This window comes from Tupaia chinensis, unplaced genomic scaffold (assembly GCF_000334495.1).
Source record: "Tupaia chinensis unplaced genomic scaffold, TupChi_1.0 Scaffold000527_1, whole genome shotgun sequence".
Classification (NCBI taxonomy): Eukaryota; Metazoa; Chordata; class Mammalia; order Scandentia; family Tupaiidae; genus Tupaia; species Tupaia belangeri.
Genome location: NW_006160040.1, coordinates 3,276,112 through 3,299,359, shown reverse-complemented (window position 1 = coordinate 3,299,359; position 23,248 = coordinate 3,276,112). Strand labels below are relative to the sequence as shown.

Here is a 23,248-nt window from a genome sequence, read left to right as displayed (position 1 = left end):
TTTTCACTTAACACTTAGAATATATTTTCCCATTCTTTCCTTGCTTGAATTGTTTCTGATGAGAAATCTGAGGTTAGCCTGATTGGATAACCTTTATAAGTAACCTGACGTTTCTCTCTTGCCAATTTTAGTATCTTGTCTTTGTAGATTTGACCAGTCTGGCTATGAAGTGCCTTGGAGAACATCTTCTTGGGTTGATTCTATTAGGGGTCCTTTGTATTTCTTAGATCTGGATATTTGAATGCCTCTCTAGATTTGAAAAGTTTTCTTCCAAGATTTCATGGAATAGATTATCAATGCCCTTATTAGTTTCCTCACCTTCTGGGATATCAGTTATCTGGATGTTTGGGTGCTTAATGCAGTCTAGTATTTCTCATATATTATTCTCATTTTGGGGGTTATTTTCACAGGTTTTTGGGGCTGTTTTTTATAGATCAGAGGTTTTGCTTTCAACATCTGAGATTCGGTTTTCTGCATGGACTAATCTGCTTTTAATACTTTCGAAGGAGGTTTTGATTTCCTGAATGGCAGCCTTCATCTCTAATAGCTCCATTTGATTCTTTTTTATGGTGTGTATTTCCTCTTTCAGGTCATGGAAGAACTTCAACACCTCCTGGAACTCGTCTCTGTTCTCCTGCACTTCTGGAGCTCATTATCCCTCAGCTCTTGCATCTTGTTTAGTTTTGTCATTACAAATATTCTGAATTCTTTATCAGACATTTCCATGAGTTCTACTGTACTGTCTGTGGATGATGAAGGATTGTTCTTTTCCCTTAGGGGAGAGATATTTTCTTGATTCCTCATGTTTCTTGTGCCTCTGTGGTTGTTTCTGGTTATTCTGTGACAAAATCGATCCTCCACTTGTTTGAGTATTTTGGGAATCTAGGAGATAGAGTTTAGAATATAGCTTTCCTGACATACCAGGACACACCTCAGCTTTAAAATGACTTCTCGTCTGAATATTTCAGGAGTCTGGGAGATGGAGTTTAGAGTATAGCTTCCTTTGCCCATCCTCATCTTCATCTTTTTCCCCCCTCTTTTTTTAAGTCTTGAATTATCTCTAGACATTTTCTGCTGAAATATCACTAAAAACTTATTTTTAAGTTGTGCACAAATTATTTATTGAACTTGCCTGTTTTGATGTAAATTTTCCTAAATTTTTCAGGGATGCAAATTTAATATGTTTCATTTCTGGACCAATTTGTCCATTGACCTGATTGCTGCTCCTGTACCACACTGCTGCAATCACTACAGTTTTACAATATATTCCCCAAGAGGGGAAGTCTCTCTCACTGGCCTTTGCTTTGCTCTTCTTTTCCAAGAGTCATTTGACTCTTTGTTTTTGAAGCCAACCCAGAATCTAAACCAAAGTCACTGCATGGCTTCCAGCACCGCATGGTTCCAGCATTATCACTGCCCTATAGTGGTTAAACCTCAGCCTGGATTTTCATGTGATTTCATTTACAGAGTAGTTCCAGTTAAAATTATCTTTTAAAAGTACCCATCTTCCCAATAATAGAACGATTTTTTTTTATTTGTTCAAGTCATATTTAAGGACATAAGTAGAATTTTAAAACATTATTTTCTGCATCTGATTCCTTCTACTTTTTGTTATATCTATGTGAAGAACCATAATGGGTCTGAGCTTTTACCCTCTCTAAAAGCAATCACATTAGTCTGTCTCAGTGTCGTGGATGCTGACAGAAGACAGACGACTTTCAGGTCAGAGCATGGCAGGTTGTATAATCTTCATGTTCCCATGGGTTTTTCTGTCCTGGTTCCGGGGTGGATACTGTACATGCAGTGGGTTTGTGTCCCAGCCAAGAAATTCTGAGCTTAAGAATCACTAAGGAAAGGTTAGGATGAGCTTTAGGTCAGACAGAAGTCAGACAACACAGTGAAACCCTGTGTGGAAGAGCTAGGCCTGGTGGTGCATGCCTGTAGTCCCAGCTGGGAAGGGAGGCAGAGGGATCAGGACACAGTGAAACCTGGTCTAGCAAAGCAAATACTACTCCATAGAAAAACACAGAAAAAAATATGTCATGATTTTTCTGACAACCCAAGATATATATTTTATATATGTAATCTTTGAGCATTTTCCTTTTCTATTAGTTTTGAGCTTTTCTTTAAACATTAAAAAATTTTCATTGTCTACCTTCAACAGTTATGTTCTCCCTAAAAAAAAAAAAAAGAAAAAGAAAAAATATAGCCTCCATCTGTCTTGTTTCTATTGCATCTCAAGATTGAGACCCTTCCTTATAGTCACTAAAGATCTTTGTTACTTTCCTTTGTTGTTCATTTGTTAGTTTGGGAAAAAGAGAGTTTGGGGTACCTGTGCTTTTGCCACTGTCTTTTCCAAAGTTACTGAGTCTGTTATAGAAAGAACCACTTTGTAAGTGCTTTCCCAACTCTTGAAATTTATTCCAAGGAGACATTTAGAGAAACTCCCCATGGTTAAAATAACCCCTTCAAATTTTAAGAGTCTTCTCTCTCTTCCTTAACATTGTACTTACCTGTGATAGCAAATGCGACATAGCATCTTCCTGATTAACGGATGAATATGCAATCATCCAGGTGTGGTGAATTGAGGTGCTTGTGGGAAGACTTCTTACCTCCAATTATCTCCCCAATTGCTGTGGTAACTAGTATCCAATCAATAACAGCTCACTGTTGTTCTGTTAGCATGAAATTTGTGTATCAGATTTAATGGCCTGGCAAGGTCCTTCACAGTCTTTAAGACAAGTGTCCTTCTGTGAAAGGCAACAAGTAGAAAGCCGTGCCAGTTCCGGCTTTCCCTCACACTAGGGAGAGGGAAGTGGAACACAGAAAAACCGGTTTAAAAGATGACTTCCATTCTAGGAAGACTTCTTGACATGTTGAGAAATTTTGGGAAAGTGAAGCTTCATTTTGAATGATAAAAGTGATTAGAAGCCAGCAGTGGTGTGGAGGTTAAGGCAGCTGAATCCCACATGGCTGACTATGTGGTTAGAGTCCCAGGTCCAGCAGCTTAAAAAACATGTTGAGCACGTGTGTGTATGAGCCCAAAATCCCGAGGGAGAATGGAGGAGAAGAGATTGCAGTATGGCCATCCCCCCAGGGGGTGATTTCTTACCCCTCCCCAGGTGAGTCCACATGTCCTATTGCAAAACTTAAAAAAAAATTTTTTCTTAATATTACACTAATTAGTTATCTTTTTTCACTCTTTAAAATCTATTAGTCAGAAGAGTTTTGTGAGGAAGAATCTCAGTAAACAAAGCATTACAACTCACGAGTGAAAAAATGCGGCCAAATTACTCTCTGAGAAAAATCTCCATTTTTGTGAGAGAAAAAGAGATTTAATGCCTTCTCTCATCATGGATTTCCTCTGGTTGACTTTAGATTGTGATGTTAGTGCACACATTGCTGACCTCCTCACTCAACATGGAGATGTCTATCATAGAGTAGGAAAACTCTTCCCAAAGTCCATAAAGACAAATTAATAATGAGAAAGCAGAAACCTTATAATGATCATTCAAAATGGACTCAGACCATGTTTCACATAGCAAAAAGCTTAAAGAATACCTTTTGGCAATTCTTCAAAAGATGTTAAAGTATATTTATTTAAAATAAGCACAAATAGTGAAAGAGAGAGTGTGACGAAAAGACAGGATATCCCAAACAGGGTCTTGACCCACCTGGATCAAGGTGCTTAGGTGTATGGCCAGCCCTGGATCACAGGCGCTTAGATGTTCAATGTACTCAGGGTGGTTTCTGGATGTGAACCTGGAACCTTCTCATTTGAGTTGGCCTTGTAGAGTTCCTTTTACTGCTGTACCACTGTCTAGCTTCAATGTTTTTGATCACCTCTTTAATGGAAAAGAATATTTTGGGTATTTGTTGGTACCGTGAAGTACAGACACTAATCCTAGAAATAGAATTTTTTGCTTGTTTATATGTTAATGAGTGTATGTTCACTGATCATAATTCATTGACTCTAAGATGCCCTTACTTATATCACATATCTTTTTTTTTATTTAAATAGAGATTTTTTGCTATAGGGCATGTGCACTCACCAGAGAGACAGAAAAAGTGAGAAATCATCCCACAGGGGGAATGGTCATGTCACAATCCCTTCTTCTTCATTCTCCTCTCAGGATTTTGGGCACACATGCACATGTGCCTGACCCACCTAAGCCTCTGGGTCCAGGACTTGAACTGTGGTAGGCCATGTGGGAGTCCAGCACTTTTACCACTATGCCACCTGCTGGCTCCCACATATTACTATTTTATATATTAATAAGAAAAACATCCTCCCTATGTGGAATTCTCACATGCTCTAAGTGCTGTAGGGTGCTCCTGACTTCACAGATGTTATTATGTGGGAAATATGCATCTTGGAATCAATGAGGCAATATTTTTCTTCAGCTCATAAAAAAGGGAAAATTGATAACCTCAACAGCTTGTCCATCTATTTGAAATCTTAACAGTGCATTCAATAAACAAACTTATCATCTAAAATGCTATTTACTATATACAATATTTTTAAGAACAATCGAAATTATTGATAGGATACTGTTATCATTCAGAGAGTTAACCAAACGACATTAAATCTATAAAGAATGCCCACAGATCTCTGTGATGTTTTTAAGAATTTCCACTATTATAAAAAAAAAGCAAAACAACAACAGAAAAACAAGCATTTCTACTATTTGACATTTTTCCCTTGAAAAAAGCAATCTAAACCCTGCGGCACTGCCCAGGCCAAGGTTTAGGGACTTCCCACAAGCTCTCCCAGCACCTGCAGCCTTGTGAGCAAAAGCCTCTCATTTCCACTGGAAAGTGCCAATAATCTGCAGAAATGAATGTTATCACTTGGCATCACCCCTGAGTTAAAGTGTCAAGTTCTGCCTTATTTATCTCATTCCTGAACATTCCAGGAAATCTGACCCCCCAAGCTTGTGCTACCATTATGTTCTCTAGATTGGGGTTGATCAGCTTCAAGATTTAGGCGATTATAGCTGAGACATCTATCAGTATATTTAATGCTGTGCCAAGATGATTTTAGTATATGAGAAAGTTGTACAAAGGATTGAACACCGTGAGCAATTACCCATAGTCCCACGACCTCTGCTTCCATGACATTCTAGCAGGTCTTTTTCCATTCTTTTACCATATACATTTTTGCATAATTGAGATCATTTTGATATACAACTTGAGTGGCGCTTTTTATACTCAACATTATGTCATTCAAAGTGCTTTCAAGGATGTGTAACTAGTTGACTATTTTATTATGTCTATATTAATTATCCACTATTGCTTGTTATTTACATTGCATCAATTTTGAGTTTTGCAATTGTAATTAAGGTTAAAATGAGCACTACTGAAAACAATTCTGTCCACATTTTGATGAGGACATTATCAACTTTAATACAACTGATTTGTACTATTAAGTTTCTTTCAAGGGAAAAAGAGGTCATGATCATTTATAACTCAACCAAAAAGGACACAAGTGAATAGGAGAAAATGGCTTTGTTTATATGATTCCATCATTATATCAGTTTAAATTCCAACTGAGGAAACTGAGACTCAAAGTCATCCTGTCACTGGTAACATGGTCCGTGGTGTTTGAATCCGGGGATCTATCATCTTCTCCTTCTAGCCAGTATCTTCCCCACGTTACTAATGGAAATTTGCTATCTTTGAAATGAGTCCAGAGGACCAGTAAACTCTCCCCAGGAGCCCAGTCGCACCGTTGATGCCCGAAAAGGTGCCTGCCTCTCCCATCGGAGGCTCTTCCCCTCCAATAAGCAGTACATATCCCCCAGCTCACCAACTTGGAGCCATGTTTGCCTTGCAAACCAAACAAACGCTTCTGTTTTTGTTTTGCTTTGTGTCCGGACTAATTCTTAGCACCTCTCCTACCTGTGAGCGATTTGTCATCTCATTCTGTAAGACTGGCACCAGCAGACATGCAGTCCCAAAGGATCCCGGGGAGAAAGCGAGGTCGACCCCCACTGCACTCCACTCCTCTGAAGATGGCAGTTCATAACCTTTATTCTGCTGCAGCTGGTTCTTTACCAGCAGTGAAGATCCCAAAGAAAAGAGGGCGGAAACCCGGGTATAAGGTACGGCTCCACTCTCTCCTCTCTCCAAAGTGGTACTGGGCTGGGGTGTCGGTGCTTGGGCAGAAGCAAAAATGTGATGAAAGGTTGCGATGACAGATAGTCTCTTCCAATGAAGCACGTGACTGATGAGCCTCGTTATAACATGGCACACATGCATGTTGCCGTGCGTGTTTTTATGGACCACGTGAATTGCAGCAGTGGGGAAAGTCATACCTTGAGCAGATTTTAGGGTCCCAGCTAAATGCATAGTATTAAACTCTGCATCTAAATTGGTATTTCAGAGGTTTTCCCTGACTATTCCTCCTAGGGTGGCTCTGAAGCCACTATCCAGAACTCATTCATCATTTATTTTAGTAGAAGCAGATGAGGTTCTTAAGACATTTAAGGATATAGTCTTCTTGAGCAGAGTTGTATCTTGGGGACTTAGAATAAAAATTCAGTGTTAATTCATAGTTCCCCCACTTATAAAAGGTGCTGACATCAAGTTTGGCTACAAGGAGCCAAATCAGGCAAAAATAAAATCCTGTGACCCTTTTAAGAATTAACAATGATATAGAGAGGCCTAGGGGTGGAGAATAAATTCTCTGATGTAACCACAATCACATAAACCAAGCTAAACCCGAGGGAGAGCTTCTCTAAGATGTTTTTGAAGAGGCTACTGGAGAAGGAAGGATATTCAACTGGTTCCACAAGCCTTTTGGGCATTAGAAACAAGCTCAGAAGTTTTCCTTCATTTATTTTTCTTGAAATAAAGGCTTAGGTTTCCATCTTGAGACCCGAATGCTGAAACCAAAATGCAAATTGGCAATTAACTCCCATATATTTAGGAAAATGTATGGAAATTGTTTCAGGTCAGCAGAAAGACAGAGCTTTCGGAAGAGTTGCTAATGAATTCAACCTTTCTCCCTTTGGCTCTCCACAGCTCTTCCAAATGCTGGAAAATAAAAACAGTGGGTGGGGGAAGTTCCTCAAAATGATTTTGGGGTCATTGGTTTTAGTAAAAGAAGCTTTTACTCAGCCCTCTCACGAGGTAAAGTCTTCTGTCACTGGTTATTTTTCTAACAAAGAGAGCCTCCTTTTTCTCGCGGGCATGCTGGCTGTAGAACTGTGTCTCTGAAGCTGGCATCAGACAGGTTTTACCCACTCAGCTACCTGTGCGGGTGCTGGCTCTTGGGATTGCCAGAGCAGGGCTTCTGTTTACGGATGCAAGGAGCAAATCCAGGATTTGAAGGAATGTGCTAAAAACGTTTCTCCCCTGCTTGGTCCTCCTCCTCTCCCCTGGGGGCTGTGACCCAGGAACAAAAATTACCAGCAGACACAGCATTTCTGGGGTCAGGAAGATTGGAAATTCACTCCATGCAATGAACGTGCTTTTGCAATTTTCTTGTCTCTTAAGAAGGGCAGTTGTCAGTGTTGCTAGTGTTCAGAGACACCTCCAACAGGATGAAAGTTTTCGGGTTGACTGGTTAATAACAGAGGCCCTGCACAAAGGAAGCGAATTATTCCCAATGCCTCAAAGAGTTTCTTTTCTGGGACAACAGCCCATAGCTTTTCCTTGGGTCCACTTCCCATATATTTAGGAAAATACATGAAGACTATTTCAGGCCAAGAGATCCCAGACAGCTTGCAGGCCTATGGGCAGAGTGTTTCTGAAGAATAGTACCAAACTTTATCATGATATGAGAAGAATAAAAACCACACGAAAGTCTTTATAATGCTAAAATGAGTCCATTTAATGGATTACTCTTTATTATGAAATAATGCTAAAATAATTCCATTTACAAGATTCCTCTTTATTCTGAAATATCCACTTCCTACTCCTTTGGGAGTAAAACATTTAGTAATTTTTAAATATTTATTATATATGTGTGTGTGTGTGTGTGTGTGTGTGTGTGTGTGTGTGTATAGGCCATGTGTGCTTGCTGGAAAGAGACAGAGACAGTGAGAAGAAGGAAAGTGAGAAATCACCCCCAAGGAGAGATGGCCATACTGCAGTCCCTTCTCCTCAATCTCTCTTCCTTCTGGGATTTTGGGCATCCAGGCACATGCACCCAGCGTGATTTTCAAGCCACCAGGTTCAGGACTCAACTGTGATCAGCCATATGGGAGTCCAGCACCTTAAATGGAATCCAGACCTTAACCACTATGCCACCTGCTGGCCTATATGTATGTATGTATGTATGTGTGTGTGTGTGTGTATATATATATATTCTTAGTTGGCAAAATAAAGTCGGTAACCTACTACATCCCCCTAGTTTCAACTTGACAGTTTTCTAGACCTTGACACCCTACTTTTCCATGACTAAAAAGACTTTAATTGTGGAGAAGCCAATAAGGAGATTGTAAAGTTTCACTCCATTTACCGAATGGCCACTAATTTCACAATTTTAACTATCTGGGACACACAGTTTTAACTATCTGGGAGCCAGAAATTGTTTAAAAAAAAAAAAGTTTGAAAGCAAATTAAGGTATTATTTGGTGTAAGCCTAAAGATTTGAATTTTATTACTAAGAAAATGTTCCAAGTCCACTGTGAGTCTGATAACCTTTATTGTGAACACTTTTCTTATAAGCTCCATAATAGCAGTTAGTAGCCTTACATTTGAAGGGAAAAGTATTTGGGGAAGAAGATTGCACACACAGGTGGATACTGAGGGGAGAATAATAATTATTGTTATGGGGAACCAGCAGTTAGTGTAATGGCTATGTCACTGGACTCCCACGAAGTTAGTTGACCACGGTTTGCGTCCCAGACCCGGTGGCTTAAAACTCACGCCGGGCGCGTGTGTGTACGTGCCTAAGATCCCAAGAGGAGAATGGAGGAGAAGCGATTGTGGCGTGACCATCCCCTCTAGGGGGTGATTTCTCGCTTTCTGTCTCTATGTCTCTCTCTGTCTGGCGAGCGCACATGCCCTACAGTGAAAATCTCTCCAAAAAAAAATTATTGTTGTGATAGGATAACACTATCAACAATATAGAATAATCAAATAAGATAATAACATCAATATTATAAAATGATGAATAGTAACATAATGATAACAATATCTTAACAATATAGACTAATAATAACGTTATCAGGACCAGCAGTTGGCATAATGGCTACGTCGCTGGACTCCCATGTAGTTGACCGCGATTCGAGTCCTGGACCCGGTGGCTTAAACTCATGCCGGGCGCGTGTGCATGCGTGCCCAAGATTCCAAGAGGAGAATGGAGGAGAAGGGATTGCGGCATGGCCATCTCCCCTGGGGGGGTGATTTCTCGCTTTCTGTCTCTCTGTCTCTCTGTCTTTCTGGTGAGTGCATGCGCCCTATAGGAAAAACCTCATCCAAAACAAAATAACATTATCAATGGTATAAAATGGTAAATAGCAACATAATTCAGTTATGTCTATGATAATAGAATTACATATTGCTATTAATAATATCATCATAGTAAAATAACATGGTTTGGGGCCTTCAGCAGGCTCTTCTCCAGGAGATTCTGGGATGCCTCATTGTGCTGACTCTACCATGGGTTGACATTTGTCACTATTTGCTTGATGCCACCTCAGGCTGCTCAGCTAATCACCTCTGTGCCTCTGGCCCAAGAATGGACACTTTCCCTTCAAGACCCAAGCACAGTTAGCACAGGCTGTGGCATTGAACTGCTTCTCTCGTTCTTGAGGATAACACGCGGAATCACAGGCAGAAAGAGAGGGGTTAAACTGGCAGTCAGCTGTCAGAGCTCTAGAGTTCACAGGTCAGGCCCCCTCCCAGGGCCCATCTGGCCATCTCTGGCCCCAGGCCCACATCCATATTATTGGAGCATCACGTTTTATGACCCAGCTGCCCCCTTCTCACCCCAGTCAAAGAAGCAAGAGCCTTTTACCCTCATGCTTTCTTCCAGCAGCCCTGACATGGAAATAGCCTTCTTCGCTATTAGACAGAATATTAACCTCTCAGTTTGAAACATCTGCTATCGTTTTAGGTCCTTAGTTCAGGGACTCCCCAAAGTCAACAGGTAGATTTTCCTTACATTTCACAGCTAAAAAGGGCAATGTCTTTGCTGACTTAGAGGAGACAAATCCCAGCTTCCATTTAGTACAGTCAACTTACTACGTCTCTAAGCAGTGTGATTCCTATTTTCTGTGTATTTATGCTTGGGATTCTGATTTAAGCGGAAAGAAAAAATCCTGGCGTTTAAAACAGCTATTGGTTGGACCAGCAGATGATGTAGTGGTTATGTTGCTGGATTCCCACATGGCTAACCGCAGTCTGAGGCCTGGACCTGGTGGCTTGAAAATCACGCCAGGCATGTGTACGTGTGTGCCCAAGATCTCAGGAGGAGAATGGAGAAGGGATTGTGTGGTGTGGCTAGCCCCCCACACCGGGAGGTGATTTCTCACTTTCCCTCTCACTCTGTCTCTGTCTCTCTCTCGGGCGAGCACACACACTGTATAGCAAAAACCTCTATAAAAAATGAAAAAATGACAGCTAGTTGTCATTGTCATGGAGTAATAATAATTACTACTAATAGCAGTATAGTCATATATAGCATTCACTGAGCACTTTATTTTCGAGGGTCTGAGTGAAAGCACCTACGTGTACTTGGAGGGTGAGGGAGAGTCAGAACAACACAGAAACTGGGCATGAACAAATCAAACCCACAGCCTGAGGCCACTTATTACCAGGTCAGCAGCCCCTGCACCGCAATCATCTCTTTGTACGATTGTTCAGAATAGTAATTATGCTTCTAGATTTAAACAAGAGTCAATTATGTCCTGTCTGCTCTGTTCAATGACTTAAGAAAAATGTGACATATTCTAGGAAGGATATCATCCCTTCAATGTTTTTTTAAAAAAGGTTAAAATGTTTTAAAATGTTGATAATTCATCATCCAGGAAGTAAATTCAGCTGCTGTAACAAAGTTCAAGCAACGGTGATTTAAAGAATACAGAAGCCAGTTTCTCTCTCATGCTAAAGCCTGGGAAGGCTGTTGAGACTGCTACCGTGGCTCCACGGTGCAGCTGCCAGGCTCCTTCAATACTGTTGCTTTGCCGATCCTAATTCAGAGATCCCCCCCAGAGGTAGACTGGAGCTGCTGCCGCGTGCACTGTCTCACAGTTTCAGCCAGCAGAATGGAAACAAAGAGGAAATGGAGGGCATGCCTTTCTCCTTCAAGGGTCCAACCCTCCAAGTTGCACATTCCTTACATTTGTGTCCCACCCACTACAATTTAGTCACCGGGCCGCACTTAGCTCCATGGGGCCTGTAAAATGCAGTGCCAGTGGCCAGGTGATCAGTTAAAGTTCACAAACTTTATTATTCAAGTATAAGGGAGAATGAATATTTGGGAGCAACTAGTTGCCTCTGCTAAGTACCTTAAGGACAGCCTTCTGTTAACTGGAAAATGTAATGATGAAGTAATTTTCTAATTAACATAGATAAACATAACGCCTTATAATCCTGCAGGACTTCGAATGGTTTTGTTCTCCTTTCTATTGTCATCCTTATTCCCCCACAACAGTATGTGTTCGTGGCACTGTGTAATAAGGAAGTCAAGTTCACAAAAATCTCAAGAGAATGTTCAAACACAAGTAGAAAGGGTTTTTGTTTGCTTGCTTATGTCAGCAATTATTTAAAGCCTCTTTCTAAACATACTTTCATCCTAACTATTGAACTGGCTTCACTGTTTCTATGATGATGCGGATCTTTTATTGTCTGAGTTGCACTCATGGACACCAAATGTAGCCAATAGTGTGGAAAGGAAGAGTGGATCTCTAATAACCAGACCTGTGCCTATTTCCAAGGACCCCGTTCTGGCTGATGGTAGGCACTGGTGCCACCTGTGGCCTGTGGGGGAAATGATTACACAGTCAGGGGAAGGGCTGTTCCTCCAGGGTTGAACATTTTGTGGTGCCAGGGTAGGAACCATCTTTCCTGTGTTTTTTCGTTGCCCCCACCCTAACAGGGTTGCTCCAGGGTTGGAAAAAGGGTCAGGGATGAGGCTGTGCAGTGGGTTTGGGACAGTGTATGAGGGTCTGAGTGCAGCTGTGACATAAATGTGAGGTAATATCTTCACTTACGTTAGAGAGTAAGACGAGTGTAAACAATGAAGTTGTATGCTGGAGTTTCCCTTGTCAATCCCCGATTGGCCATGTGGGATACAGCTCCCAGTGTACAGGGCTTAACCACTGCATGATGTGACCAGCCTTCCATGATTTTTATCTATTTGTATCTAATGCTGCTTTCTGAATAATTTCTTTTAACATATCTTCTAGCTCACCAATTCTATCTTTAACAATGTTTACTTTATTGTAAAATCTATTCACTTAGCTTATAATTTTATTTATTGTAGTTTTCATTTATGAAAGGTAAATTTGGGACTGGGTACATGGCCTAGTGGTTAAGGGAACTGGATCCCACATAGCCAAAAGTAGTTTGAACCCTGTCTCCAGAGGTTTGAAAAGCACATTGGACATGTATGCACTATGCCCAAAATTCTGACAGGATGAAAATAGAAGAGAAGGAATTGTGGTGTGACCAGATCCCACTGGGAGTTGCTTTCTGTCTTTTTCTCTGTCTCTTTCTGATGAACATACATGCCCTCTGGCAAAATAAGAAAAGAACATTTACATTTGGATCTTTTTCAAATTTTTTAGGGTTTTTTTTTTGTTCATTTTCTGTTTCCCTAGAGATATTGTCACTCTTACCTTTTATATCTTTATATATAGAACAGTTTTTTTTAAATTTATTCTTTTTATTTGTAGAGGTTTTTGCTATAGGGTGCGTGTGCTTGCCAGAAAGAGAGAGACAAAGGGACATTAAGTGAGAAATCACCCCCGCGGGGGGATGGTCATGCCGAAATCCCTCCTCCTCCATTCTCCTCTTGGGATCTTGGGCACACACACACGCATGCCCGGCCTGAGTTTAAGACACCAGGTCTGGGACTTGAACCGCAATCAACTACATGGGAGCCCAGCAACATAACCATTATGCCAACTGCTGGTCCCAGAACAGTTGTTATTATTATTTAAACAGGATAATTGAAATAGCCTAAATATTTGTGGGTATATCTTGCTGTATATTTTTATTTTAATTTTTTATGAGGTTTTTGCCTTAGGGCGTATGTGCTTGCTAGGGAGGGAGAGAGAAACAGAGACAATGAGAAGAAAAGTGAGAAATCACCCCCCAAAGAGGATGGCCATGCCACAGTCCTTTCTCATCCATTCCCTTCCCCTGATCTTGGGCACATACACATACGTGCCTGATGTGAGTTTCAAGTCACCGGGTCTGGGACTCAAACTGTGGTCGACCATGTGGGAGTCCAGTGACATAACCACTACACCATTTGCTTCCCCCCACTGTGTACTTTTATTACTCATTCTTTCTTTGGTTTCTTGCTTCCTTGTGTGCTTGTGTTATCCACTGACCTTGAAAAAAATGATTTTGGCAACTCTTTGAGATTTATCTCCAGAGATGATTTATATTTTCTTTTGATTTTCTGGGAGCCTAGGGTATTGGCAGATAGGGTAATTTTTGTAAAAAGTTTACAGCCCAAGTTTTCTTGATCTCCTAAGTTTGGGAATCTGGGCTGCAAGTCTGTGTGAGGCCTAGCTTGTGGTAGTATCTTCTCAGGGATTCTGCATACCCTTTCCCCCAGTACCAAGGCACCTTTCCTCTAGCCACAAGGATAAAGGAAGTCTGGGACAAGTGTTCAGCTGCCTCATCCTCACCCATTGGTTGGGGGAGCCCTTGATTCCATACCAATTCCCAACATCCAGATTTCATCTGTAGTGTGGCACAAGTACTCTTTATATGTCACCGGCTCCTCTGTACTTTGTTTTTCTTACATTTTGTCCATTATTTTTAGTTTTATCTTCCAATTGATCCAAATAACCTAGTCATTCTACATTACCAGAAAGAGAACTCCAAAGAAATTCAAGATGCTACATTTCTTTTCATTAACATTCAAAGTATGACATAGGCAATGGTTTTGTCTCAAATTTTTTATTCTCCAAGATAGTCCAGTGCAAGGCACATATGCAACATCGTTAGTTGGGAGTGAACTGAGAAGCCAATAACTCGAATCCATGTCATGGCTTTGGAAGGTGAGGTTCAGGGACATCGAGTCCGTTGCTCAGAGTCCTGCGTGAGTGGCAGCAGACCCAGGGCTAGAACTCCAGTCGCTGTCTCGGAGTCCGGCATTCTTGACCTCCCCTGCAGTGCAGTGGGCAATGTGGGGTGGACAGCTGAAATCGTGCCAGGTCTCCATGTCCTCTTCCCAGATGAGGATATGTGGGTGCTCTCTTTCTCTTCGTGGCCTCCCCCAGCAGCTCTGCATGGACTTCACTGTCTCATTTGAAAGATTTACTGTTTGAGTTTGAATGTTTTGAAGCTGAGAGACAAGGCCAGTATTATTGCTACGCCGAAGTTAACTCAATCAGCAATAGGCAAACATGTGCTATTTTAAAACTAACATAATAAAAATAGCCTAACCAAGCAAGGTTTTCCTGAGTACATCTAGAAACTATGCTATATTTTGTACCTTCTCTCATTTATCACCTCAATCCTAGCTCCAAGTATACCCCGAATTCAGGCAATCCCCACTCCTTCCTTCCTTGTTCAACCACCAGGGTCTCTTGCCTGGACCATATGATAACCTTCATACTAAAGTTTTATTTTTGTTTTCCATTTTTGCCTTCTTCTGTCCTCGATCCATTCTGTCCTCAGAATTTGTATTTATCTTGGGCCAGGAGGTGGCATGGTGGTTAAGGCTGCTGGACCCCACATGGCCGACACCATGGTTAGAATCCTGGACCTGGCAGCTTGAGAAACACTCAAGGCGTGTGTACATGAGTGCCCAAGTCCCCAGAGGAGAATGGAAGAGAAGGGATTGCTGGGCGTGGCCATTTCCCCTGGTGGATAATTTCTCACTTTCTTCCTCTGTCTCTCTCTGGAGAGCATATGTGCCCTTTAGCAAAAACTGAAAAAAGAAATTGCATTTATCTTTACGAAACAGAAACTGGGTTGTTGTCTCTGATTAAAGTCCCCTAATTTTTCCATAACTTTTAGAATGAAACCCAAATTCCTTATCATGAGTATTTGCAACAAAAGACCACAAACTAGGTGGCTTAAAATACTCTGAAAGCACAATGTCTGAAATAAGGTGTCGACAGGGCTGTGCTCTCTCTGCGGGAAAGATCTTTCCTTGCCTCTTCCTAGCTTCCGGCGTGGACAGCTCTTGGTGTTTCTTGGCTGTGAAAACATCACTATAGTCTGACTCCATTGTCATTCTTCTCATGTATCTGTGCCAAATATCTCCCTTTTAAGAATACTAGTCATTGGTTTAAGGCCTACCTTAATCCAACATGGCCTCATAGGAGCTGAAGTACACCGCAAAGACCTTATTTCCAAATAGAATCAACATTGAGGGGGAGTGGGGTTAGGATTTGAACATATATATATTTTTAGGGAGTTACAGTCAGCCCATAGCACTGATTTAGAAAACACTCATGATCTGATCTGACCACCTATCTGACCTCATCATTCACCTTTCTCCCTCTTGCTCACTGTTCCTTGAAGCTGCCATGGCTCCTTGGTTGAAGAAACCAAGCTTTAGGATGTTTAGACAAGCTACACCATCTGCCTGGAACTCTCCTTCTCCAGGCAGTCACTCACGAAAGGCTACCTCCTGACATTTAGGTCCTGACCTAACTGTAACCCTCTTCTAGGCTTATCCTGGTCACCTGGTGCCTTTAAAATATATATATTTATTTTATTTAATTTATTATTATTACTATCACTTCTTAACTTGCTATATGACACGTGCGCTCACCAGAGAGAGACGGAGAGAGGAAGAGAGGGAGAGTGAGAAAGCAAGCTGCCAGATTCAGGACTCAAACCACATTAAGCCATCTGGGAGTCCAATGCCTCAACCACACGCCACTTGCTGGCCCCCACCTGGTACCTTTTTGTTATGTCATAGTTTAGCACTTTTCACGATCTGGTATTTTATTGTGTATTTGTTATTTTGTCTCCTCCTGCTACGGTACTGTCTCCCTGAGAACAAGCTCTTTATTTTCTCCCCTCACAGCTGAATCCTCAGAACCTGAAACAATCTCTGACTTAGGACAGGTACTCAATAAGTATTAGTCGAATCAACAACTGCCTAATTGAATGGACCTTTTCTTTTCCTTTATGGACTTAGCTTAAATGATGCAGCTTGGAAAGATAGCTCAGGGATTCTGCATGCTTAGAAACCATCTCAAGATATGTTGGGAGCATGTTTCTCAAAGGCGATCATCTGCAAGGTTTGCGGTAGGAGGGTGGGTTTGCAAAATTTGTGAAGATGTGATCCCAAGTGATAAATATAGAAAATGTAGCTTGGAGGCTGGCCCTGTAGCACGATGCTGAAGCACTGCGCACTGGGAGCCAGGACCCACATGCCCACCTGCGATTCCAATCTCTGTCCTGGCAGTTTGAGAAAAACGGGTGCATATGCATGCATTCCTCAAATTCTGATGAGATGGAGGAATGGAAAGGATTTTCCTGTGACAATACCCCGATAAGGAGTGTTTTTTCTTTCCCTGCCCCCAATTGGGGAGCATATGTACCCTCTAGTCATAAAAAAAAATTACCCCCCATATGTAGATGGACCCCTGAAAGATGGGCAACTTCCCTCTCGTCATGGCTGCATGAACATGGAACTGGGGGCTTATTTGTACACATGGAATTTTAAATGACAATAATGATATTAACAGCAATAATGATAATTAATGAATCTATTGAATTCTTACTTTGCACTCTGCTAAACATTTGCATTTAATTCTGGCCACATGCCTGTGAGGGAGCATTATTTATTTATTACTTTTTTTAGAGAGAGATTTTTGCCATAGGGCACGTGTGCTCACTGGAGAGACAGAGAGACAGAAAGCAAAAAATCCCTCCCCCCACAAGGGAGATGGCCACACCGTCATCCCTTCTCCATTCTCCTCTTGGGATTTTGGGCATACACGCATCTGGTGTGAGTTATAAGCTGCTGAGTCTGGGACTCGAACCTCAGAGTCCGGTGATGTAACCATTATGCCCTCTGCTGGTCCCATGAGGGGCATAGTTATCCTTACTTTTCAGATGAGGAAAAGGCAGGCGCTGAGAGCCTAAGTTATGAGTCTTAGAGTGAGAGGGGCCGGCAGGTGGTGTGGTAGATAAAGGCACTGAACTCCCACATGGCTGACCATGGTTCAAATCTTGGACCTGGTGGCTTGCTTTCTCACTTTCCCTCTCTCAATCTTTCTCTCTCTGCGTTTTTCTGGTAAAATTAAAAAATAAAATGAATGACTAAGTAAAATTAAATAAATAATTCTTTAAAAAAAAAAAAAAGAGCAGAGTGAGTGAGTAGCTGAACTGGACTTTGAACTCAGATCCAAAGTTGTGTTCTTGTATCTGTGCCCACTGCTGCTCCAGACTTCTTTTTTTTTTTTTTTTTTTTTGCTAGAGGGCACATAAACATGTGAGAGAGAGGAGAGAGAGTCTCCCTCCTTTATGGAGCCTATTCGTGCTGCAGTCCTTTTTCGGTAATTCTCTGTCCTGTCAGGATCCTGGGCAACCATGGGCCCAAGGAGCTGGCACTGGCTGGTATTTGAACCCTCGGAGCCCATCCCTCGGGATCCAGCTTCCTCTGTGCAGCACCTAACTTCCAAACTCAGTTTTTACTTTTGCCTTGTGGGCTTATTCTCACTGATGTGCAGGTGGCTCGTAGTAATTTTATACTTCAACCACATTCTCCATCTTCAGATTACAACCTCTAGCTGCCAGTCTGTCAGACACTTTAGCTAGTACTTCCATCTCTGCCAGCTCGCATAGTTTTATGCTTGAATTTTACATCAGCTAATTCTTTCCCTGTTGGTGTCCTCTTGGCCACATGTCTCAATTTGCAAACAAATCCTCTTCCTGTTCTTTTCAGTGATACTTCAGCAAGTGGTTTAGAGAAAGCCCTCCCCTGAAAGACAGCTGGAGCACAAAATTCTCCAGTCCCATATTTTGGATCTATCAATGGAAAAGAAAGAGGAGCTGATTCCAGATTCTCTAGCTCCTGATGCAGACTCCAGCTGGCAGAGACCGACACTGCCCTTTCGCTTTATCCCACCATGATACTTCAGCCAGGCAAAGCACAGCCCCGCCAGCAGCCTTTGGCAGCCGCACCCGGCATGAGAGGTCCCCACACCGGTGGACTGCGACTTCGAGTTTCAAGGAAGGATGTGCACTCTGCTACCATCATACAGGGTGGTTGGCTTTGAAGACCAAGGATTAGCTCCTGCATGTCAGAGTGAGGCATTTGGGCTACTGATCTTCCAGTCTTATGGTTCCAGAAAGTCCTGTCTTCATTTCTCCTCTCCATTTACTCAGTATATTCTGCCAGACTTTTTTTTTTAAAGGGTTTTGATACAGGGCATGTGCATCCTCCAGAGAGATAGAGAGAGACAGAAAGATAGAAAGTGAGAAATCACCCCTCAGGGGGGATGGCCACACTGCAATCCCTTCTCCATTCTTCTCTTGGGATCTTGATCACTCACGCACATGTGCCCAGTGTGAGTTTTAAACCTCTGGGTCTGAGACTCAAACCACAGTCAACTATGTGAGAGTACAGTGATGTCACCATTACACCATCTGCTGGTCCCCAGATTTTATTTTTAATAATTTCAAAACAGGGGACCGGTGGGTGGCGTGGTGGTGAAGGCACTGGACACTGCCACATGGCCAACCACAGTTTGAGTCTTGGCCCTGGTGGGTTGCTTTCTTGCTTTCCCTCTCTCTCTCTCTCTGTGTGTGTCTCTCTCTGGTCAAATTAAAATAAATGAATGAGTAAATAAAATTAAATAATTGTTTTTACAAATTTTCAAAACAAACTCTGCTTTAGAGAAGCATTGTAAAGATAGAATTCTCATGTGCCCCAGACCCAGTTTCCCCTATTGTGAATACCTTCCATTATTATGGTCCATTTGTCACAGCTAGTGACTATCATTAGTAAATGAAATCCACATTTTAATCAGACCTCCTTAGTTTTTCCCCATTCTGTTCCAGAATCCCACCCAGCATATCACATTACATTTAGTCACAGTTGTTTCCTTAGGCTCATCTGGCCTATGAAAGTTTCTCAGACTTTCCTGGTTTTGGGTGACCTTAGTAGTTTTGAGGAGGACTGACCAGGTATTTTGTAGAACGTTCCACCTGCACCTTGGATGGGTCTAATGTTTTTCTCATGTTTAGATTGGGCTTATGAGTATTTGGGGAAGAAGATAGCAAAGGTAAGTGCCACGTTCACCATTTCGTTTGGAGTGTTCGTACTGTCCACATGAGTAGGGAGAAGGGAGTAAGGAGTCATGCTTCGGAGCTGCCTAAGCTATTGGGGATTTTGATGCATGTGAGATGTCTGGGCGCCCCCACATACTTACAGTCACTCATTTATTTATATCAGTATGGGTGCCTGGATGCCTGTTTTATATTCAAGTTATAACCTGTTACTGCATTATGTGCTTTTTGCTCAGATTGGTCCACATTTGGCCATTGGTAGTTCTGTCGGCTGCCACCTGTGTTTCTGCGAACAAGTGCTGTGATTGTTTTTCTCACTTTCTGACACTTCGAAATGCTCTAGGCTTCTCTGCCCTAGTCCTAGAATCAGCCACTTCTCCAGGGAACCCTGGTTCCTTTTACTGAAATATAGGATTAGAAACCAGTATATGGGCATTCTGTTTTATTTTAGGTTTTATTTTATCCATTAGAAGAAAAACCAAAACAACCAAGTTTTACAAAAAAACCCAGACAACAACAACAACAAAGACAAATACCCTGCCATAGAAGAGCTTGGATAGGTTGGGCTGTCAGGGAGCTCCTTGCTCCACACATAGCGGAGGCTCGTGCTCACGTGACAGGCCCCACATCTCACCAGAGGGGGGTGTTCCTAACCAGTGGGCTCATGTCTGTGCTCCCTTTTTCAGAAGCTCTCTAAAATCTTGGTAACTCCCTAGGTTATTTTTGATTCTTTATATTAGGTAGTGAGCTCAAAATTTCTTTTTGTTTTTCTTTTCTTAAACATGCCAGTTGCCTGTACATGTATGTCCTTAATCCTGAAGAGCTTAATATTAATGTTCTGCACATTTTGTCTATTCATTCATTCATTTATTTATTTAGAATTATTTTATTTATTTATTTTAATTTGACCAGAGAGGGACAGATCGAGAGCGAGAACAAGAGAGAAAGAGAGAGAGAGAAAGTGAGAAAGCAAGCTGCCAGGTCTGAGACTCAAACCATGGTTGGTCACGTGGGAGCCCAGCACCCATAACCACCACTCAAGTGGTGCCAGCCTCAAGTTTAAAATTTCTGAATGCTAAGTCAAAAGGGAATTTGCACTGATTATTCTCTTACAAAAAAGGATATTTTGGTAAAGTAATGTACCACCTGAAGTTATATGAGATTTTTTCCTTTGTTCACAAGTCCCTGCAATTCTTTAATGGATGAATACAGAAAGAGCTCCTGCAACCAGTTTAGCCTAATCCCTGTAATTACTTCACTTGGGCAGAAATGATGGACAAAGTAACAGCCAATGATAACGTTATGACTTCATTTGAGGTGGAGTCAGTGGACAGACCCTCTTTTAGTAAGTACTAAAATAGTGAACAAGCATTCGATGTTAGGGTGGTTAGGAGGTTTACATGAACAATAAACAGTGTCTGAGTATTGAAACCGTCATCATCATCACCTTTCTAGGGAATGATCACAACGATCTGTGTGATTTACTTAAAGATCATGGTGATGAGGGGGCTGGAATGGCATGACAATTTGTTGATTTCATTTTCTTCCACTGAGCATCATTATCTGTATGTTGGACAGGGTAGGGGCGTGGGGGGAGAGGGCTTGAAGCCTATGAAGGGGGTATTACCCGAAGTTCTCCCAGAGCCTGCTAGTCCTCAGGGACTCTGCCACCACTGGCACTCCGTCACAAGCCATGCAAAATGAAATATCACTCCTAGAAAGGCCATCAGGGGACCCTTGATTGCATGACTTCTAAGAACAGGCAGGACGCCGCTGCCATTGTCACGTGGCAGATGAAGAAACCACACCGAAGGCGTGGTGACTGAATCACAGCAGTTTTCTCATCATCCATTTCCACCACTGAGGTTTCTTTTAAATTTGTTTTACAATATTTAGCAGTGTATTGCTACATGATGGGTCCTTTAATTTTTTTAATGCTATGCTCAGAATGAGAGGCAGTCTCTATATCTTAAAGAATTGTTTATTGAATATTTTTATTATTATTTCTAATTTGCTATAGGACACTCATACTCACCCGAGAGACAGAGAGAGAGAGGGAAAATGAGAACACAAGCTGCAGGTCCTGGACTCAAACCACAGATGGCCATTCTGGAGTCCAGCATCTTAACCACCTCACCACCTGCCGGCCCCAGGAAGTCTCTTTGTTTAATTGTAGCTTCTGATTAGTACAGGGGCTCCCTCAGGAGCCCCAGATTCTGGACTCATCCAGTTCCGCGCAGCCAAAGCTTTCATCGGTGACTGGCCTTGTTTTAAATTCACCTCCACACCTCCGGGCTCAATGCTATGCAGCAGCCACGCTCCGTTCCCCCGTCCCCCTGCCCTCCTCACTCATTAACACGCCCACCTCCCCCATCCTCCCACTTGGCTTCCTGTACCAATTAGGAGCTATTAGAAAAGACCTTCTGCCAGCTCCCACCCCACATCCACCCATCCCAGCACCCAGACCTTTATGTTCTGCCTTTCTTCCTGTGGCAATAGATGAAAGGTCTGTGTTTTCTCTAAACCCACTGACTCCTCTTCTGCACTGAATCTCTCCCCCTCACCTACTCACAGCTCTTACGGCAGCAGCTGTATCCTTAGTGTTTCTCTCTCTACTGGATTGTTTCCATGAGTATTAAAATGCTGCTATTTCTCCCAGCTCCAAAACAAACAAAAACATCAATTTTGAAAACTATTAAAAATTGTGATTAAAAAACAAAATGTGCCAGTGTAACCACTTCTGAGTATATCGCTCAGTAGCGTTAGGTATATTCCCATTGCTGGGCAACCAGTCTCTAGGACTGCAACACCTTACAGAACTGAAACTCCTACTCATGAAACAATGACGTCGGTTCCCTTTCCCCAGCCCTGGCATCAGCCCTTCCATGGTCTGTACTCTCTCTATGAATGTGACTTTTGGCTACTGTAAATACCGTTGCTATGAACATGGGTGTATGCATAGCTCTTTGAAACCCTGCTTTCAATCCTTTGGGGTGTATACTCAAAAGTGAGACTTGTTAGATCCTATGGTAATTCTATTTAATTGGGAGGGGGGGCAGTTGCTGTACTGTTTTCCATTGTGGCTGCACCATTTTCCATTTTCTTTCTTTCTTTTTTTTTTGGAGAGGTTTTCGCTATAGGGCGCGTGCGTTCACCAGACAGACAGAGAGAGACATAGAGACAGAAAGTGAGAAATCACCCCCCAGGGGGGATGGTCACGCCACAATCCCTTCTCCTCCATTCTCCTCTAGGGATCTTGGGCACGCACGCACACACGCCCGGTGTGAGTTTTAAGCCACCAGGTCCAGGACGCGAACCGCCGTCAACTACATGGGATTCCAGCGACATAGCCATTACGCTAACTGCTGGTTCCCAACCACCATTTTCCATTTTCACCAACAGCACCCAAAGAGTCTGGTATCTTTACACCCTCACCAATGTTCACTAGGTTCTAAGTTTTTATTCCTTTGTTTTTTTTATAGTAGCTATCATAATGTGTGAGAGATGCTATCTCACTGAGAGACAAAAAATCTTTTTCTCCTATTTTCCCTCTTGCTGTGGCTAGTTCCTGGAAGCTCATGTCCCAGAGCTGTGCATAGAAAAGTGTGGAAACATGACAAGGTAGCAATGGTTAACCAGCATCCAGGACAAATTCCGGTGCTAGGTTAAATCCTGTGAACAGAGCACCAGATCCCACATGGCTGAACCAGGTTCAAATCTCAGCCCTTCTGGCTTGAAAAACAGGCTGGGTGCTTGTGTGTGTGCCCCTCCCCGCCTCCCACCCAAATCCTGAGGGGATACAGAAATGGAGGAACGGGATGGCAGTGTGACCACGCGCCATTGGGTTCTCTCTCCC

At 42.2% G+C, this 23,248-nt stretch overlaps 1 protein-coding gene across 9 annotated transcripts in view; it reads left to right on the top strand.

Annotated features, from left to right (window-relative positions):
• SCML4 (Scm polycomb group protein like 4) overlaps window positions 1-23,248 on the top strand; it is a 124,003-nt gene that overhangs the window by 52,745 nt on the left and 48,010 nt on the right. For 6 of the 9 annotated variants that reach the window (XR_003550790.1, XM_027775118.1, XM_027775119.1 and 3 more), the window contains exon 2: window positions 5,890-6,104. The exons of the other annotated variants lie outside the window; for them this stretch is intronic. Coding sequence is in view for 5 of the 6 variants with exons in the window: in XM_027775118.1 (XP_027630919.1) it covers window positions 5,890-6,104 (215 nt within the window). In the remaining variant the exon portion in view is untranslated. The remainder of the gene's footprint in view (window positions 1-5,889; window positions 6,105-23,248) is intronic. 9 annotated transcript variants of the gene reach the window in all.